This window comes from Mastomys coucha, unplaced genomic scaffold (assembly GCF_008632895.1).
Source record: "Mastomys coucha isolate ucsf_1 unplaced genomic scaffold, UCSF_Mcou_1 pScaffold20, whole genome shotgun sequence".
NCBI lineage: Eukaryota > Metazoa > Chordata > Mammalia > Rodentia > Muridae > Mastomys > Mastomys coucha.
In genome coordinates, this window is record NW_022196903.1 from 120,393,432 (window position 1) to 120,410,304 (window position 16,873).

The 16,873-nt window shown below is 44.5% G+C and overlaps 1 protein-coding gene across 8 annotated transcripts in view; it reads left to right on the plus strand.

The window, feature by feature from the left end:
• Parp11 (poly(ADP-ribose) polymerase family member 11) overlaps positions 1 to 16,873 on the plus strand; it is a 46,614-nt gene that overhangs the window by 11,895 nt on the left and 17,846 nt on the right. For 5 of the 8 annotated variants that reach the window (XM_031383521.1, XM_031383520.1, XM_031383523.1 and 2 more), the window contains 3 exons: positions 12,078 to 12,196; positions 14,298 to 14,426; positions 15,130 to 15,250. In XM_031383521.1, coding sequence (XP_031239381.1) covers positions 14,301 to 14,426; positions 15,130 to 15,250 — 247 coding nt within the window. In that variant the 5' untranslated portion in view covers positions 12,078 to 12,196; positions 14,298 to 14,300. Of the gene's footprint in view, positions 1 to 12,077; positions 12,197 to 14,297; positions 14,427 to 15,129; positions 15,251 to 16,435; positions 16,575 to 16,873 lie in introns of those variants that run through there. The other 3 variants (XM_031383518.1, XM_031383524.1, XM_031383525.1) reach the window with 3 other exon arrangements.

Sequence of the window (16,873 nt, forward strand, 5' to 3'; positions counted from 1 at the left end):
AGAGAGAGAGAGAGAGAGAGAGAGAAAGAGAGAGAGAGAGAGAGAGAACAAGAGAATGAGAGAACGAGAGAGACTGAGAGACCAACTGACCAGGCTTGGGCTTTAGAAACCTCAAAGCCTACCTCTAGGGACACACTTCCTCCAACAAGACCCCACCTCCTAATCCTTTCAAACAGTTCCACTCCCTAGTAACTAAGCAGTCAAATATAGGAGCCTACAGGAGTCATTCTTATTCAAATTACTACATTCTACTCTCTGCCCCCATAGGCTTGTAGTCACATCATAATGTAAAAATGGTCAGCCCAACATCAATAGTCCCCATAGTCCATCACAGGCTTAACATGGTGTAAAAGTTCAGAGTCTCTTTTGAGACTCAGCATTCTCTTAATTGTGACCCCTTGTAAAATCAAAGTAAGAAAGGAGACCACATACTTTCAGCATACAATGGCGCAGGATATATGTTACTCTTCCAAAAGGGAGGAAACGGAGCATAGCAAGGAAAAGCTGGACCAAAGCAAGACTGAAAGCCTGCAGGACAAACTCCCAGTTCTCCCTCACTACCTCTGATGTCAAGGGCTCTTAGGTCTCCAGTTCCTTTCAGCTTTGTTGCCTATACCACACTTTTCTGGTTTTGGCTGGTTCTGCTCTGGGTCTGCAGCTGCTCTTGGCAGGTATCCCATGATTCTTCAGATTCTAAGTGTCCCCACTGAGATCCAAGCTCCACCTTCACAGCTTCACTTAGTGACCTCTCTGGGCCTCCATGCAGAGACACCCTGGCACACACCTGGCCTCAACAGCTTTCCTTAGCTGAGGAGGGAGATTCCACAGCCCCTTTCTGTATTCTTGACTCTAAAGTGAGAACCACGAGGCTGAACCTCTCAAGTTCTGCTGCTTAATGGGGCTGGTACTTGGCCCCCTCTTTCAGTTCCATTTGCATCAGCTTTCTGTTGATGACGGATGCCTTCATTGCTTAATCTTTTCTTTAATTCATTTTCACAAATTGGAATCTTAGCTGGGTGGGGTCTTTCCCTGAGGGCACCACTCCTTTTCTGTGTAGCATCAAGCTTTTCTTTAAGCTTTTTATCGCCATGAACACTGGACTTGGCTCCAACAAAACATTCCCTGGTGCCCCTTTTCTCCTCAAACTACGTTTTAGGTTTCTCTTTGTCCTGCTTGCTCCTCTTCATTATAGATCTGTGGAAGAGTGATTACTAATAACCATACAACACAGTCACTACTAGGCTATCTTGAAATCTTCTCTGCCAACACCATTAATCCAAAACTCTTCCAGTTTAGCCTCAGGCAGATTTTTTTTTTTTTAAGATGAAGGCACAAAGCAAAATATCCAGTAAATATCCAAATTGCCAAAATGTCACAATAGTCTCTAGGGCACTTCCTAATGTTCTTCCCCTGAAACGTCTTGAGCTAGGCTCACATTGCTTTCAGCAGTACTATCCTCAATGCTCCTACTAGGATGGCTCATTAAGTCTCAATTAAAGCATTCATCTGCTTTCCTAATCCAAACTCCCCAAATCTACGTTCCCATAACATAAGCATGGTCAAGGCTTTCACCACAATACCCTACTCCCAGCACCAACTTCAGTCTTAGTTGCTCTTCTGTTGCTGAAAAGAGTCACCAATGACCAATTTAATTCATAAAAGTAAGCAATTAATTGGGGCTTGGTTATACTTTCAGAGGTTAGTCCATTATCAGGTGGGGAACATGGCAGTATGCAGGCAAGTGCTGGGCCTTGGTTGAGAGTTTTGTATCCTGATCTGTAGGCAGAGAGAAGGAAGTTCTAGAGGGGAGAGAGACATAGATAGACCTGGCAATGGGCTTTAGAAACCTTAAATCCCACCCCCAGTGATGTACTTCCTCCAACAAGGCCACACCTACTCCAGCAAGGGCACACTCCTAATCCATCTAATTCATTCAAACAGTGCACTCCCTGGTGACTAAGTGATCAGATATATGAGCCTATGGGGGCCATTCTTGTTCAAATCAAGACAAGGAACGGGTAGGCGTTGGCAACAGACCTGTGGGCTATTTCCCCTGAGTCAGAAAGTACATTTTACACATACTCACAGGTTGGTTGTGTGAGGATGGATGTCCTGAATGGTGTAGCTTGGTCTCCCAGGATTCTAGGAATAACATAGCTGTCTCTGTATTCTTGATGTTCTTCACTTGATCTTAGCCAAAAGGCCGAGAAAGGATTCTTGACGTTCTTTATAATTACTCTCATGTTATTTAGTTAAGCTTAGAGGATAACTTGAATTTGCTGAGACTCAGAACAAAGTAATTGTTATGACACAGAAGCCCTGGATCAGGAACATCAACAGCAGAAGAACATAGGCAATTACATTGTTTTGCTGCCTTGCTGCATAGGGTTGCACTTGGACTGTCTAGTACTTGGTTTTGTGAGAACTGTTAAATAACTATCCTGATCTTTGTGCATCATTATACTAAGGCTCAAAGCTTAGTAAAATTTCTTTCTTTTTTTTTTTTTAGATTTATTTATTTATTATATGTAAGTACACTGTTGCTATCTTCAGACACACCAGAAGAGGGTGTCAGATCTCATTACAGGTGGTTGTGAGCCACCATGTGGTTGCTGGGATCCGAACTCAGGACCTTGGAAAAGCAGTCAGTGCTCTTACCCGCTGAGCCATCTCACCAGCCCGTAAAATTTCTAAGTACAAACCCATATTTGAAATCTAGAGCTTTCTAGTTCTAGAACACTGACTGGTTTCAGAATGTAGGATATTCATTGAGTGGAAAGGATCTGTGAGGAAAGACCCTGGGAGTCAGAAGTTAAGGAAGAATTTCTCATTTACAAACAACCCCAGACTTACATGTGGTACAACACTCATGTTTCTAGAACATTTTTCTAGTGACCTGTCACATGGTCATGAATAGGGAAGTTCTACATCTGTCTGCAGGATTGGTGTGGCAGATTCAGAACAGCACCCAAGAGCCTAACAGTTCTCAGTGTGGGAAGGGTGGCAGATTTAGGCCTCAGGCAGAGACTTGGTGGGTGATAGACATGTAGAGCAATGAGTGGCCAACTGGCTGAGTCTAAAACGCTAATGCTGAAATCTTTGGTCTATGCAACTCACACTCCACAACTAAATATTCTGTTCAGATAACCTTTGTTAGCACTTGCTTATCTTTTGACCCAGCAACCAGTTAATGATTGTTGAGGGGTTATGATTATCCCTTATGGATTTTCAGTGTGATGGAGAAAGACAAACCTAACATAAATATTCACAGATTAAACCCTAAGCCCAATTATGGGGGGAAAAAAAACTATCAAGGAAAACAAACGGCAGTGTAGAAAAAGCTCAGGAGTAGGCTGGGAAGTCAGGGAGGGCGTCCTGTTAGGGTGGTGACTGTTAGAGATACTGATCAAGAGCTGACCAGATGTAGAGTGCTGGGAGGTAGAGCAGTGGAGAGAGCACTGGAGAAGCCCTGGAGGCTGAATGGAACAGGAAGCCCAGGAAGAGGAAGCCAAACTGTACTTGGCTCTGTGGAACATGATTGGAACTTTCAATTTCATGTTGCATGAAAATGAAACAGTTAGTTTTCCCTAAGATAGAATGATAGTGAATCTTGGTTATTAGCTTGACATACCTGGGGTGAAGGAACCTCTCAAAGACTCTCCTCCATCAGATTGGTCTGTGGGGCATTTTTTGATTGCTAATTGATAGAGGAGGACCAGTCCACTTTGGACAGTACTGTTCCTAGGCAGGTGGGCCTGTGCTGTGTAAAAGGTAATTGAATATGAGCCTGTGAGCAAGCCAGTAATTCTTTCATAATTTCTGCTTCAGGCTCTTGCCTTGTTTTCCCTCAGTGATGGAATGTAAGCTGTGAGATGAAACAAACCCTTTCCTCCCCATGTTGCTTTTGATCGTGGTGTTTATTGAAAAACAGAAACCAAACTAGGACAAATAGGGAGAGTTGCTTGTTTGACCCAGGTGTGGCCTGGTGTAATCACAAGGGACCTTCTAAGTTCAAGACAGGAGCAAAGAAGTGCCAGGACATGGAACAAGGCAAAGTTAAGGAGGCACAGTGCTGGCTTAGGAGGGAAGGGAGGAACAGTAAGCCAAGGTTGTTGGCTTAGCTTCTAAAGTTGGAGAATCTTGTTGTAAGCCATGAAGCTTGTAGTAAGCTTTCCCAGAAGCAGCAGAAGAACATGAACAGGGAGAAGCCAAGAGGCTGTTAAAGACCAGTTCAGAGACTCTACCATAGGGCAGAGTGTCAGAGCTCTGCCATGGAGCAGAGTGTCAGAGGTTCTGCCACAGGGCAGAGTGTCAGATGTCCTACCACAGGGCAGAGTGTCAGAGGCTGTACCACAGGGTAGAGTACCAGAGGCCCTACCATGGAGCAGAGTGTCAGAGGCCCTACCGTGGAGCAGAGTGTCAGAGGCCCTACCATGGAGCAGAGTAGAGGAGAAAATGTTTTGTACTAGGTAGGTGGTGTTGGAGAGACAGAAAGAGAAATAGAGGGATTCAAGCTACACTTTGTATGATGGATGCTAGATGGTGGGAATTGAATCCAAGATCTCACCATACCAGGCCAGTGCTCTACCACTGACCTGTGTTTTGAGCCCAGGAGTATTAATATGATTTGGATGAAGTCATACTGTGTTCTTCAAAGGTTCATGTGTTAAAGGCTTGGTCCTCTAGGTGATGGTATTACTGTCTAGGACAGTGGTTTTCAACCTGTGGGTCAGGACCCCTTTGGGGATCGTATATCAGATATCCTGAATATCAGATATTTATGTTACAATTACAATTCATAGCAAATTATAGTTATGAAGTAACGACAAAATAATTTTATGGTTGGAAGTCACAACAACATGAGCAACTATATTAAAGGGTCACAGCATTAGGAAGGGTGAGAACCACTAGTCTAGGGATTGATTGGGTTTTCTCTGCCAGTTAAAGAATTAAAAGCCAAGAAGAATCTGGAGTTCAACATTTAGCACAAGGGAAAATCTGACATAGCAGAAAGGAGCAGACCCAATCAGTGGTAAAGAAAACTTTTATTAATGGTGAGGAAATACATGTAGCAAAGACACTGAAAGATTCCCCACAAAGTAGAGGGGATCCCCAGGAAGCCAAAGCCTGTTGTTTAGGGCTGGGCTGTTTTAAAGACCTTGAAGAGTCTTGTGTAATTTGGGGTTCATAAAATTTGAAGAGAGACATGGTAGCTGAATAGCCTACAACAGTGTGTACCATGTCCTGTGGCTTGGAACTTGTTGAACCAATCTGTCATCAGGAGCCCTGGGTGGGAGTAAAAGCCAACAAGGTCTTAAGCTGCCATGCTGTTGTCTCAGGTCAGGAGGGTGAGAAAGAAGTCGCCCCATCTTGGAAGTTCTTCATCTTTATTACATTGTTATGGTTCCTCTCCCTATATGTCTGCCCATTTAAGGAGTCTGTCTCCTAGCCCCTCAATGCTATTGGGACATAGTGGGTACTTTAAAAGGCAGAGCTTAGTAGGAGTTTCGTAGGTCACTGTGGGTATGGAGAAGCTCTCATAAGCACCTTGAGGTCTTGCAAGAAAGGATCAAGCCTGATTCTACCTGTCCTTTCTGCTTCTCATTGGGGATGCTTGCTTGTTCTTGTAGGTGCTTTCATCATTGTCACCTGCCACCACTGTGAGCCAAGAGACTGATGTAGGTGCTGTGCCCTTGAGCCTTCTGAACCCTGACCCTGTAGCAGTCTATTACACATGCCCATGTGGCATCCAGTACTAAAGTCATGACGGGAGCTGGAAATTGAAATAGGCATTTTAGCCCCTAAGATCCTGGGAAAAGCGTTCTGTAAATATTTTTCTCTCTTGCAAATAACAACATTATGTATGTATACATGTTATTATTATTGCCATTTGGCTTTGTTTTGAGAAAAGATCTCTGGAGCCCAGGCTGGCCTCAGACTTGTGGCAATTCTCCTGTTTCAGCCTCTCAAGTACTATGCGCACATATGTGTACTATTCTATTTGGTGTAGATTAGCATTTTTACATTTTAGATAATAGAATTCACTTAATTTTTTTATTATTGAAAAAGGCATTTTTGTAGCCTCTTATAACGTGCCTGTATCTAATTGATTCTGGATAGCCCAAGGTATAGGTGAAACCCAGATGCTTTGATTTTTTTCCCCCCTACTGAGTGTTTTACTAAATTAAAGTATCATGTCCTGAGTGCCAATTGTCCAGACTTACATTTGCTTGCTCCGTGAGGTGTTTTGGGCTGACGATCAAACACAGCTTGAGATGCCATAGGAAGATTTCTCCCTGAAGACTCTAGTGCTCTGTCAAGCTACACAGTCTTACAGTATTAAACAGCTCTGGATGTGTTTCAAGCATAGGAGCAAATGGGTCCTTCAGTTATCCTTGGTGGCCTCAGTGTCAAGAAAGAGTAAAAACTGGGGTAGGATCGTCTCAGTATTAAAACTTGGAGTATTGGGGCTCTGGGGGTGGAGCTCATTGGTAGAGAGCTTGCCTGACATTCACAAGGCCTGGGTCTCCAAAACTACATAAACTGGGCATGGTGGTACATGCTTGTAATCCTTGGGCTGGCAGGGTGGAGGCAGCAGGACCAGAAGTCCAAAGTTATCCTTTTACAATATAGTAAGTAAGTTTGAAGCTAGTCTGAACTGCATACGATCCTGTCTTTAAAAATGGAGTGTTGGGACCTTGAAGTTGTAGGTTGGGGTTCTTTTAAACTATATGTGCAACATGGGGTGGAAGGAAACTCACTGTATGCAAGAGAGGTGTTTACAGCTTGTCTCCGTCATGGTCTGGAACTTAAGAAGCCCAGGAGCATGTCTGAGGTGTGTACCTCCTTACACCAGTTTGTCCAGATATTCATGCCTGGGGTATATTGTGCTTTCCCTGGAGATGTGGGGCTTCACAGAGGCCAGCCACATGGGGACTGTGATCTAGTGATTCTCAGAAGTCCTGCCCCTCAGTCAGGGGACCTCATGGCTGCAGTGCTTTCTGAGAAGCAACTGTGTGCTGTCTTCTAGGAAGGGACACCGAAGCCCACACACGCTTTTGTCTGCACTTTATCTCCTGTGCTTTTTTTTTTCTTTTTGCTGATTATATTCTCTTTCTTGTTCCGTAATAAACACCTATGACTTCAACAACCTCTGAGTCCTAGAAAATCATTGACCTTGAAACAGGAATGCCTCAGAGATGCAGGAGACATCCAAAAGCAAGATCCAGCCGTGTAGCCCAGGCTGGCTCTGAGCTAATCCTTCTCCTCTTTTCAGTATCCCTAATGCTGAAATTACATGTGTGGCTCCTGACGTACATCTCAGTGAAAGACGCAACACTTCTCCCTAAGGTCAGGAACAGAGTGGGGATCCCTTTCCTTCCTGGGAGTTACTTTAGAGGTCCTAAGGTAGGAAGAGATTCTTCAGTGCTAGGAGAAAGAAGTAAAGCCCACAAGTGCATTTCTCAGCCTGGCCCCTGTTGTGAGGCAGTGCCACTGTTAGTTAACCCATTGCAGAGTACCTGCCCGTGTTTCTGCAGCCATGCTGACTGCTCTTCCTGGTGGCTTTACTCTGTGAGTCAGCCCCTCTAGTAAGTTTTCCTTGTTGTCTGTTAACACTTTCAAATCCAGAATTTCTAGTTTTCATAATCCCCATTGTTGTATCTGCGTGCCACTCCAAAGCCAGTGCTTGAGAGCTGAGTTGTTGGGAAAAGTATCAGCGTTATTCAAGACCAGAGTGCTGAGAAAGGGGGTGAACCTTCAGTTCCAGGAGCAGAGGGAAAGGGGCTCCACCAGATCATGACAGTCAGCCTCCACTCTTAGAACCAGCTCCAGCAACTCCTTAGACAGATACTATCTTCTGCAAGTTTAATTCCAGCACTTGGGAGGCAGAGGCAGGTAGATTTCTGAGTTCAAGGCCAGCCTGGTCTACAGAGTAAGTTCCAGGACAGCCAGGGCTACACAGAGAAACCCTGTCTCGAAAAACCTTTTTTTTTTTTTTTTTTTTAAAAAAAAAAAAAAGCTCAGGGCAGTTTGCAAGCTTTGTGTCAGTTCATGCCCAGATGTTATCTAAAGGCCACCAGATGTTTTGGGTTCCAGTAATAACAAGGAAGTGTTAATGTTTTACTCCTTTAGGTGTGACTTTTCTTCAGAATTTACAATGCTAGACAAGGGAGAGGACATGACCCTGCAGAGGGCAATTCCCAAAGGAATGGCTACTGTTATACTATCTCTTTAACTTTAGATAGTTAATAGACAAAGTCTCTTTTTTGTAGTCCAGGCTAACCTGGAATGTGCTTTGTAGTCCAGGTTGGCCTTAAACTTTCCAACTTTGTGCCTCGGGCTCAGAGACTTGCCACCATGTGTAGTCACCATCTCTTTAGGGATGGTCTCTGTTTGGTGAGACATTTTCATCATTAATTGCCCTATTTTTAGTTACATGTTTTACACATTCTTGTGCATGTGTGAGAGTGTGTGTTAGTTTAAACCTGGGTACTCAGTGAAAGTAATTGTTTATTTTGAGCCTCCCTATGCAACCAGGGCTAGCTAGCCTTGAGCTCACAATCCTCCTGCCTCCACCTCCTGAGTGTTGGGATCACAGGCAAATAGCCTCATGTCTGAACCCCGTTCGTTTTATTTGGTTAATTCTGACCTCTCCCAGTGGCCGCTGGAGTTTGAGCCCCATCATCGTGTGCGGGTTGGGTGCTTGGCTGAACTTATGTCTGAGTGCAGCTTTCCTCGAACTGGTTCTCACCTCCTGTCCTAACTGCTGAGGCAGCACTTGCAGCTTGAGCTGGGCTGAAGTCTCCTAAGCAGTCAGGTGTATACTTGTTACTTTGGTTGTATGTGGCTGGGAGACGGCTCTTGGGGTTGAGTGAGGCTTTCGGGGGTGGGGTGAGGTGCTTGCTTGAGGTATTACTGTTTACCCAGGAACTAGTTTCCTGAGGTTTCCTTTTGGATCACTCCCAAGAGGACCTAATCCTGGGATCAATCGATCCCTCTCCCCTCCCTCCCTCCCTCCCTTCCCCCCTCTCTCCCTCCCTCCCTTCCCCCCCTCTCTCTCTGTGTGTGTCTGTGTGTGTGTGTGTGTGTGTGTGTGTGTGTAAACACCTGGGTATTCAGTCTTCCACACTGTTGAGGGTGACTGAGCTACATGTTTAATTGTTGTATGAAAATGGCATAACAAAACCTATTGCTTTGTAAACTGACTTACAAAATTAATCCTTGGGAATGGTGAAATGGCCTAAAGAGCCTTGCTGCCAAGCTTGATGATCTGAGTTTGATTGTTGGGATCCACATGGTGGAAGGAGAAAAATGACTCAAAATTGTCCTCTGACCTCCACACATGACCCATGACACACAAGTGCAAGGCACATAGATGCATGCATAGCACATACTAAGTAAATAGCAACAACAACCAACCCCTGCTGCATAGCCTTTGCCCATGGATCAGACCAGCTTCCTCTGTAGTCAGTGTTTATCTGAGTGATGGTGAAGCCCTTTGCCTGGTTTCTCCTTTGTAGATGGGCATAGATGCATCTGCAGGAGCATTTTCAGGTCTGTTCAATATCTTGCTCCATTCTTTCCTAGATGGGTACAAGCCTAGAGCTCTTAAAGTCCTTTCATCTCCATCAGTTACTGCTCTAAGAAGGCCCTTTCCTGCTGTCTCCTCTTCTCTGTATGATCTGATGGGTCTACCTTTCTGCTTCGATTCACATCTCGCTTTCCTTGGTTCTCATGAAGCTGTTCAGTTTCTCAGAATGCCCTTAGTTTTGGGGTCTTCTATTCTCTTTCACATAGAGCTGCTCCTTCAGGCAGAGATGTAGACTTCCTTCCTTGTGTTCATTTGCCCTTGAGCAGGGTCCCCCATATCACTGCACCTGCAGTTGAGGGTGGAAACCTCTTCTAAGAGTGACACTGTAGTCCTTGAGAAGGCAATAGGTGAGGGAGCTAGCAGCTTCTCACCATCTTGGCTTCCTCTTCTTGACATGGAACTTCTCTCAGGAAACCAGTTGGACTGGTGACGGTCAGGGTACAGTGTCTCTGGGTCCCTCATTTAAATAGACCTTCCACCATTTGTGTGAACTAGGAGAGGGAGTTTTTCTTTTGTTGTCTTTCTGAAGTAGAGCTGTCTTGTGGGCTGAGGAGATGTCGAGCACCAACAGCCTACCCTTCCTCAGTCTGGAGGTGTAGGGGCGCCATCTTTGGCCGAGCACAGAAGAGCCAGCAGGACAGATGATGTTCATTTTCTTATGTGTATTCCATCACTTGTGGAACCTCCTGAGCATACCAGAGTTAAATGATTTCGAAAGCATACTAGTTGAAAAGCTGATCTTTTGGGGAAGGGTCTACTTCCAGAAGTCCTTATTCTGTTAGTCTGGAAGGTCCACCCCTTACCAGCATTTAGTAGCAGCTTTTGGAAACATGCATATGCATGCTTGCAGTCTCTGTCTGTCTGTCTGTCTTGATGACCTGAGTTCCATCCCTGAGACCCACATGATGAAAACAGAGAACTGATGTCCATAGGTTATCTAATGACCTCTAATGACATGTGCCATGGCATCTGTGTGCTGTGTTCATAAATGCCTACATATGCAATAAATAAACAAGTGTTACTTTGTGGACATACACAGAAGTGTGGATGTTTTAAGACAGCGTCTCCCAACATACTTGTCTTGAACTTGTCTTTTCCTGTGCCAGCCCCACAAGTCCTGGGAATTCAGCTGTCCCACGATACCGAGTGCTGATTCTTCTTTCTAGAGAGGCAAAGGTGTCTTTATCGCCAAGTGTGGCTTTCTCGTATATGCTTATGTTAATAAAACAACTTACATTTGTAGTAACATTCTTACTAGAAGTGATCAGTCTGGAATGCAACATTATGTTCTGGGATATGGACCAGGATTTGACTTGACCTCATCTGTCCTGTGGCTTTTCAGTTGCATGGTTCAGATGGAGTGTACCCAGGTGCTGTGGATACAGATGGATGGCCTTGGAGACAGGCTCCACCAGTGTGCACATTTGAAAATGTGAAAGATGCTTTGCCACTTGATGGTAGCTGTTTCTTCTTTGCTGCCTTCTGCACAGGATGTGTCATTTTCTCACGGTTAGGAACAGGAAAATCAGGCCAGATGTGGCATGGTAATTGAACTGGCCCATTCATCTATCATGCATTAAGTGCCGCCTTTGTGTTGGATGGCTTGCATATGTTCTTTTGATTACCTGTAGACATGTCCTAACTAGAGCTGTTGTTACTATGGTGACAGCATTCTAAATTATTTTATTTAAGCCAAATTATACAGAATAGCCTTTCGTTTGGAGGGGAAGCTCACTATAAGAGATGCTATGGTTTTTATGGGATGAAATGAATTTTTTGAAAGAAAGCTAGCACATCTGTGAAGCTTGGCAGCAGAGGAGCCGAGGACTGGCCGTCGGTGGAAATGAGACGGTGGGGTGGGCCCCTGGAGGGAGACAGAATCCTAGCAGGCCTCAAAGACTCCTTTAACCTTTTCTGTACTGTACACTCTATGATTCTAGACAAAATAATCATATTATTTTCTGTTTTGTATTTTCCCTGATTTTAATTGGAAAATAATGATCTCTCTCCTATACCTGAGGCTGTGGAGGAGAATGTAGTAGAATGGTAACCAAGAAGTGGCCTAGCCAGTCAAAACTATTTATGGCAGGGAGTTCCTTTCACTCCCTACCTGTTGCCCTCCCTCCCTCTTTCCCTCACTCTCTCCTTCCTGTTTCACTGTGTTCCTCAGGTTAACCTTGAACTCCTAGACTCAAGTCTTACCCCAGCCTCAGTAGCTGGGACATGGGCTGTGGTGGCTGGCTTGTAGACTGGCCTGCCATGACAGCTCAGGCACAGAGTCATAGGGCAAAGCACATACCATGTTGTAGCCATGGGAGGGAGCCTTTCTCTTAACCCTGTCCCTTTTCAGAAAATACTGAGTGTGTAGCCTAGTATTATCTTAGGTATTTGCTTCTAGCTTGTGTTTCCAAATTTTCAGAGTATTTCCCAAACAAAAACTAAACCTGCCCCCCAACCACTGGCTTGCTTTCTCTATCTCCTGCAGTGAAATGGCCAAGCGGGGTGAGCAGTGCTGGAAGAAGAAAGCAGAAGTGTGGACTAGCTAACAGGACAGTGCTTTACATTTTAAGTCATCGTTTTTATTATCTGGTCAAGACACACAAGGTAAATGGTTCATGCTTACCTGAAGCCCCTAATCCCAGGCCACTCTGTGTTTTCATTTCTTAGCAGCTAATCAGCTTTTAAGACACAAAGGAGTGAAAACAAGGGCATAATCAGAAAAGCAATCCTTGGAGAGTTTCTAGGCATGGATAGAAACATTAAAATAAATGAGCCCCTCCCAGAGCTCAGGTACTCACAGTAACTACCAGTGAGCAAGGAACTACCGCTTCTGCTCTGTGTGGGGAAATGTGATCGAGACAAAATGAGGAAAGCTTATCCTTACAGCTTCTGCAGCTTATAAATGACATAAAAATATTTTTCAGCTTATCAAACAATATAGATTCTTTGTTAAAAACAACCAAAGGTATAGGGTATCATATTTTGGCATATGACCAGTATAGATGTTTTTATACCAGATTTCACACACACACGCACACACACACACACACACACACACCCCTACCTCTGAGAGATCCATTATAAAGTGATAGCATTGGGTCACTGGGAAAAGAAGGTAAGAGAATGGCAAGGATTCAAGTGTGATGGGCAGACACGCTGCAGCAGAAGTACTCAGCATAAGTACTCTATAGTGATGGGCAGACATGCTGTAGCAGAAGTACTCAGCATAAGTACTCTATAGTGATGGGCAGGTACATTGCAGCAGAAGTACTTTAAAGTGATGGGCAGGCACACTGCAGCAGAAGTACTCAGCATAAGTACTCTATAGTGATGGGCAGACATGCTGCAGCAGAAGTTCTTGCAAGGAGAAACTCATGCTCATTATTTGTTTGTTTATTTGTTAAATGTATTCATTTATTTATTGGATTTTTGAAAGAGAATCTTTATGTAGCCCTGGCTGTCTTAGAACTCTCTAGATAAACCAAACTGGCCTCAAACTCACAGAGATCCACTTGCCTCTGGCTCCTGAGTACTGGGACTAAAGGCATTCACCACTAGGCCCAGAGCTTTGTTTTGATTTTTCTATATCCCCATTTCTAAGAGGCTACAGAGCTTGTCTGTCGTAGTCTAGACTGGGACGTTGACATCCAAGAACTAATAAGGCTTGACCCTGCTCAGCTTCAGAGATCAGGCCCATTCGGGGTGGTAGGCCATAGTTAGACTCATTGTACAAATTTAAATGAATAATTTAAAAATGATGATAGGAAATCAAATTCCAAATGAAGTTGAATCATTTTTATCAGCCACTGGGTCTCTTTTCTGATGACCTCATCACAATTTCTACCCAAGAATGTCAGTTTTCTTTTTTTCAAAGATTAGGTACGCATCAGTTAATGTTATACTCAGCACTGTAAAAATGCATTGGTAATGAAGCATAAAGCAGCAAAACGTGTTGCATACATGCACAGACCCTGCAGCCAGTCTGCCTGAGCTTAGCTCCCTATTGTGCGACCTCTCTGCCTCAGTTCCTAATTTGTACTAGGAGTACCTGTCTCATATAGGTTATTAAGCCTAGAGAAGTTACCTCTATGGTTCTTAGGCAAGCATTTGACACATAGTAAGAGCCATGTAAGAGTTAGAGATTATCACTGTTGCTGTACTTGCACTCTGGTCACCTTGGTGCTTAGAGGACACTGGGACAGGTTATCATATCTGTTCAAGCTTTGCTGTGTACATGAGTTGGTGTACATACTCATGCATATATCCATGTGTTTATGAGAGCAAGCATAGATATGTTTTAACTAAAACATTATTGTATTATTCTTTACTTTCATAGCCTTTTTTATTCCTCATGTCACATTTTAGAAATGTCTCTTCATGCCATTAAATGAGATGACTGAAGTAGAAAACAGGGTGCATCTGATCTTAAGCAGTTTTGATGCAGGGCTCCTAACAAGGCCATGGGCAAATCATGAGCTCCTTCCTGGGCTCATCGTCATCCGACTGACCTTTCCCACCTGAGGAGGATCATCAGCCTGCTGTGTTTGTTAAGCTGCTTCCAGAGCCAGGATGCAGATAGCTATCATGTGTCACTGTGGGAAAGAGACATTGGAATCTGGCTCTTGGTAATGAAATAGAATGTTCCATAGAAACAACATTGGTCATTAATGGCTATTTCCTTCTCCACCTCTCACTGGCTTTCCAGAAGATGTTTCACAAGACAGAGGAGTTCTTTCCCAAGAAGACCGACAGTGATGTGGATGACATGGACACATCGGACACACAGTGGGGCTGGTTCTACCTGGCGGAATGTGGAAAGTGGCACATGTTTCAGGTACCCTGCCCCAAGCTTCACAGGCCAGGGCTCATTGGTGTGTAGTAACGCTCATGGGAAACTGGAAAGAACCAGCCCTAATGGGAAGCAGAGGAGCTAGAAGCCTGTGTCCTCCCCTGACTCTAACCTCTCAGAAGCAGTGCTGAGCTTAGACAGGGAGCGTGCCTGGGTCATGGAACCTGGCTTGATCTGATGGAAACAGGGAGGGAAGAGTAGGTCCGAGTTCAGCACCTGCTCCGGGTATCCTGTTAGGTACTGTATGCGTCCTGTGAGTCCTCACAACAGCTCTGAGGTAGATGGCTCTTCCCCATATTCTGTTAAAGGACAGAAAGTGTACTGCTTGTCCCCACTCAAGAGTCCCCACTCTTGAATGCCCATGCAAGAACTTGTAGTTGGGGGATTTTTTTATCCTCCCATTTTATGGTTACCAGACTGGTGAAAGGTTTACTTTGAGCCACTTAGAGTAATCCTGAGGAATTTGTGAAAAGGCTGTTACAGAGACCATTGTCCCAGTAGCTGTTTCCCCTGGAGTCTAATAACTTTCCTCCAGCAGTCTGGGTGTGCCTCTCCCTGTGTGTGTGGGAGGTAGAGCAGCAGGCAGTAGGATCCCTCATTCTCTGTCACTGTGACTTCAGCTCCACTTCTGCGGCCAAGCTATCACTGTGAACAGCTGGTAAATGCAACTTTCTGGTTTGTCTTAAAGCCGGATACCAACATTCAATGTTCAGTTAGCAGTGAAGATATCGAAAAAAGCTTCAAAACAAACCCTTGTGGCTCCATTTCCTTTACTACTTCCAAATTCAGCTACAAGATAGACTTTGCAGGTATGTTTTCCCTCCCAGTCGTGTGTTTCTAGAATATTCCTAGACTATTGGCACAGTGCAGTCTGCAGCTCTGCAGCGAGGATTAGCCCAGATGTGTTGAAGCATGAAGTAAACCCTCCTGTTCTCTGTAGAAGCAGCTCAATAAAAACTGCACTGTTAGATTCTCGAGCAGCACTGCTGTTGTTCAAAACATGTTTCTGTGTTCTTGTGTGTTAACATATGTGCTGTTGGCTGTGTGTTTTGAGTTCATGTAAAGCTCTTTATAACTTTTGTTTCTGTGTTTTGTTTTGTTTTTTGTTTTTTGTTTGTTTTTTGAAGTGAGGTCTCCCTGTATTGCTGGGCTGGTCTTAAATTCACAATTCTCCTGCCTCAGCCTTTGGAGTAGCTGGACTGCAGGCCTGTAATGCTGTGCCTGTCTTATAGCTTTTAAGTTACTCTGCACCCAAGCAGCCTGGAGATTGCTCTGAATTGGGAACCTTTTATCTTAAAGATCAAGCTGATGATAAAAGAGAAAGTCACTGTTGGCTGGTGACTGTCTGAAGGCAAAGGAAGCCACGTGGCCTTCCTGTTGATACTTAGGTCAAATGGCTGCCTCTTCAGTGGCTACCCCTGTGGTGGTTCTTCACGTCACATCACTGAGTCTCTCATAGATGAGCCCCGCTGATGTGCAGATCGGCCTCAGTTTGGACACATGCCACTCTATGTTTCACCCCTGTGCGGGGTTGTGTTATCAGGTGTCTCAGGAAAGCACTGTTGAATTCAGCTCGTAATACCCGGGATGGCTCTGATGTGAAGGAGGTGTGAGCGGGGCAGCGTCTTCGTAACTGCACTCAGCTGCTCTACCTCGGCATTCTAGCTATTCTCTTCCAGGTACTGAGCTGTGTCTTTCCAACCGTGGTGGTGCTGGTGTGCTGAGGGTGGAGCAGAAGGCCTCAATGCTTTCCCAGAAGTGGAGAGAGAGGGTTTGGTGCGCACAGTATAGACACATAGCTAAGAAATACCATCCTACAAATGTGCTTTCCTGCAATTGCTGATTATCAAGAATAAATCAAAGACTAGATAGATAAATTTAAAAAGAATGAAAACCATTCTATTTTTACTTTCAACCAGTCCTGACTTTATAAAACTAGCATTAGGCAAACAGGCCACCCATGGGGGATGCTGACATTGATGTTTCTGTTCTAGGCAGGCAGAGGTGTTTGGCAGATGTTACCAGAGTTCTGTACTAGTGTGTACAAGTACAGTGTTGGAGGCAAAACAGACACAGTGTGATATACACAGACGTCAGGCTTCAGAAAGGGAATGCCATTTGTTAAAGTGTATGGTAGGTATTCAGCAGGCCACTGTGTCTAAGAATACTCACGAGTGGACAATACTCCTTGGAAGATTCCCATCAGGAAATAGAACTCATCCAGAATGGTTTTGTAGACACTCAGAGTGTCCTTTAGTTGGTGGAGTACTTGCCTAGTGTGCGTGGAACCCTAGCACAGCAGAAACCAGGCTTGCTAATACATGCCTGGGATCCTCGCACTCAGATATGGAGGCAGGAGGATCAGAAGTTCAAGACCAGTCTTAGCTATATAATGAGTTCTGGGCCATCCTTGCCTACATGAGACCCCATAT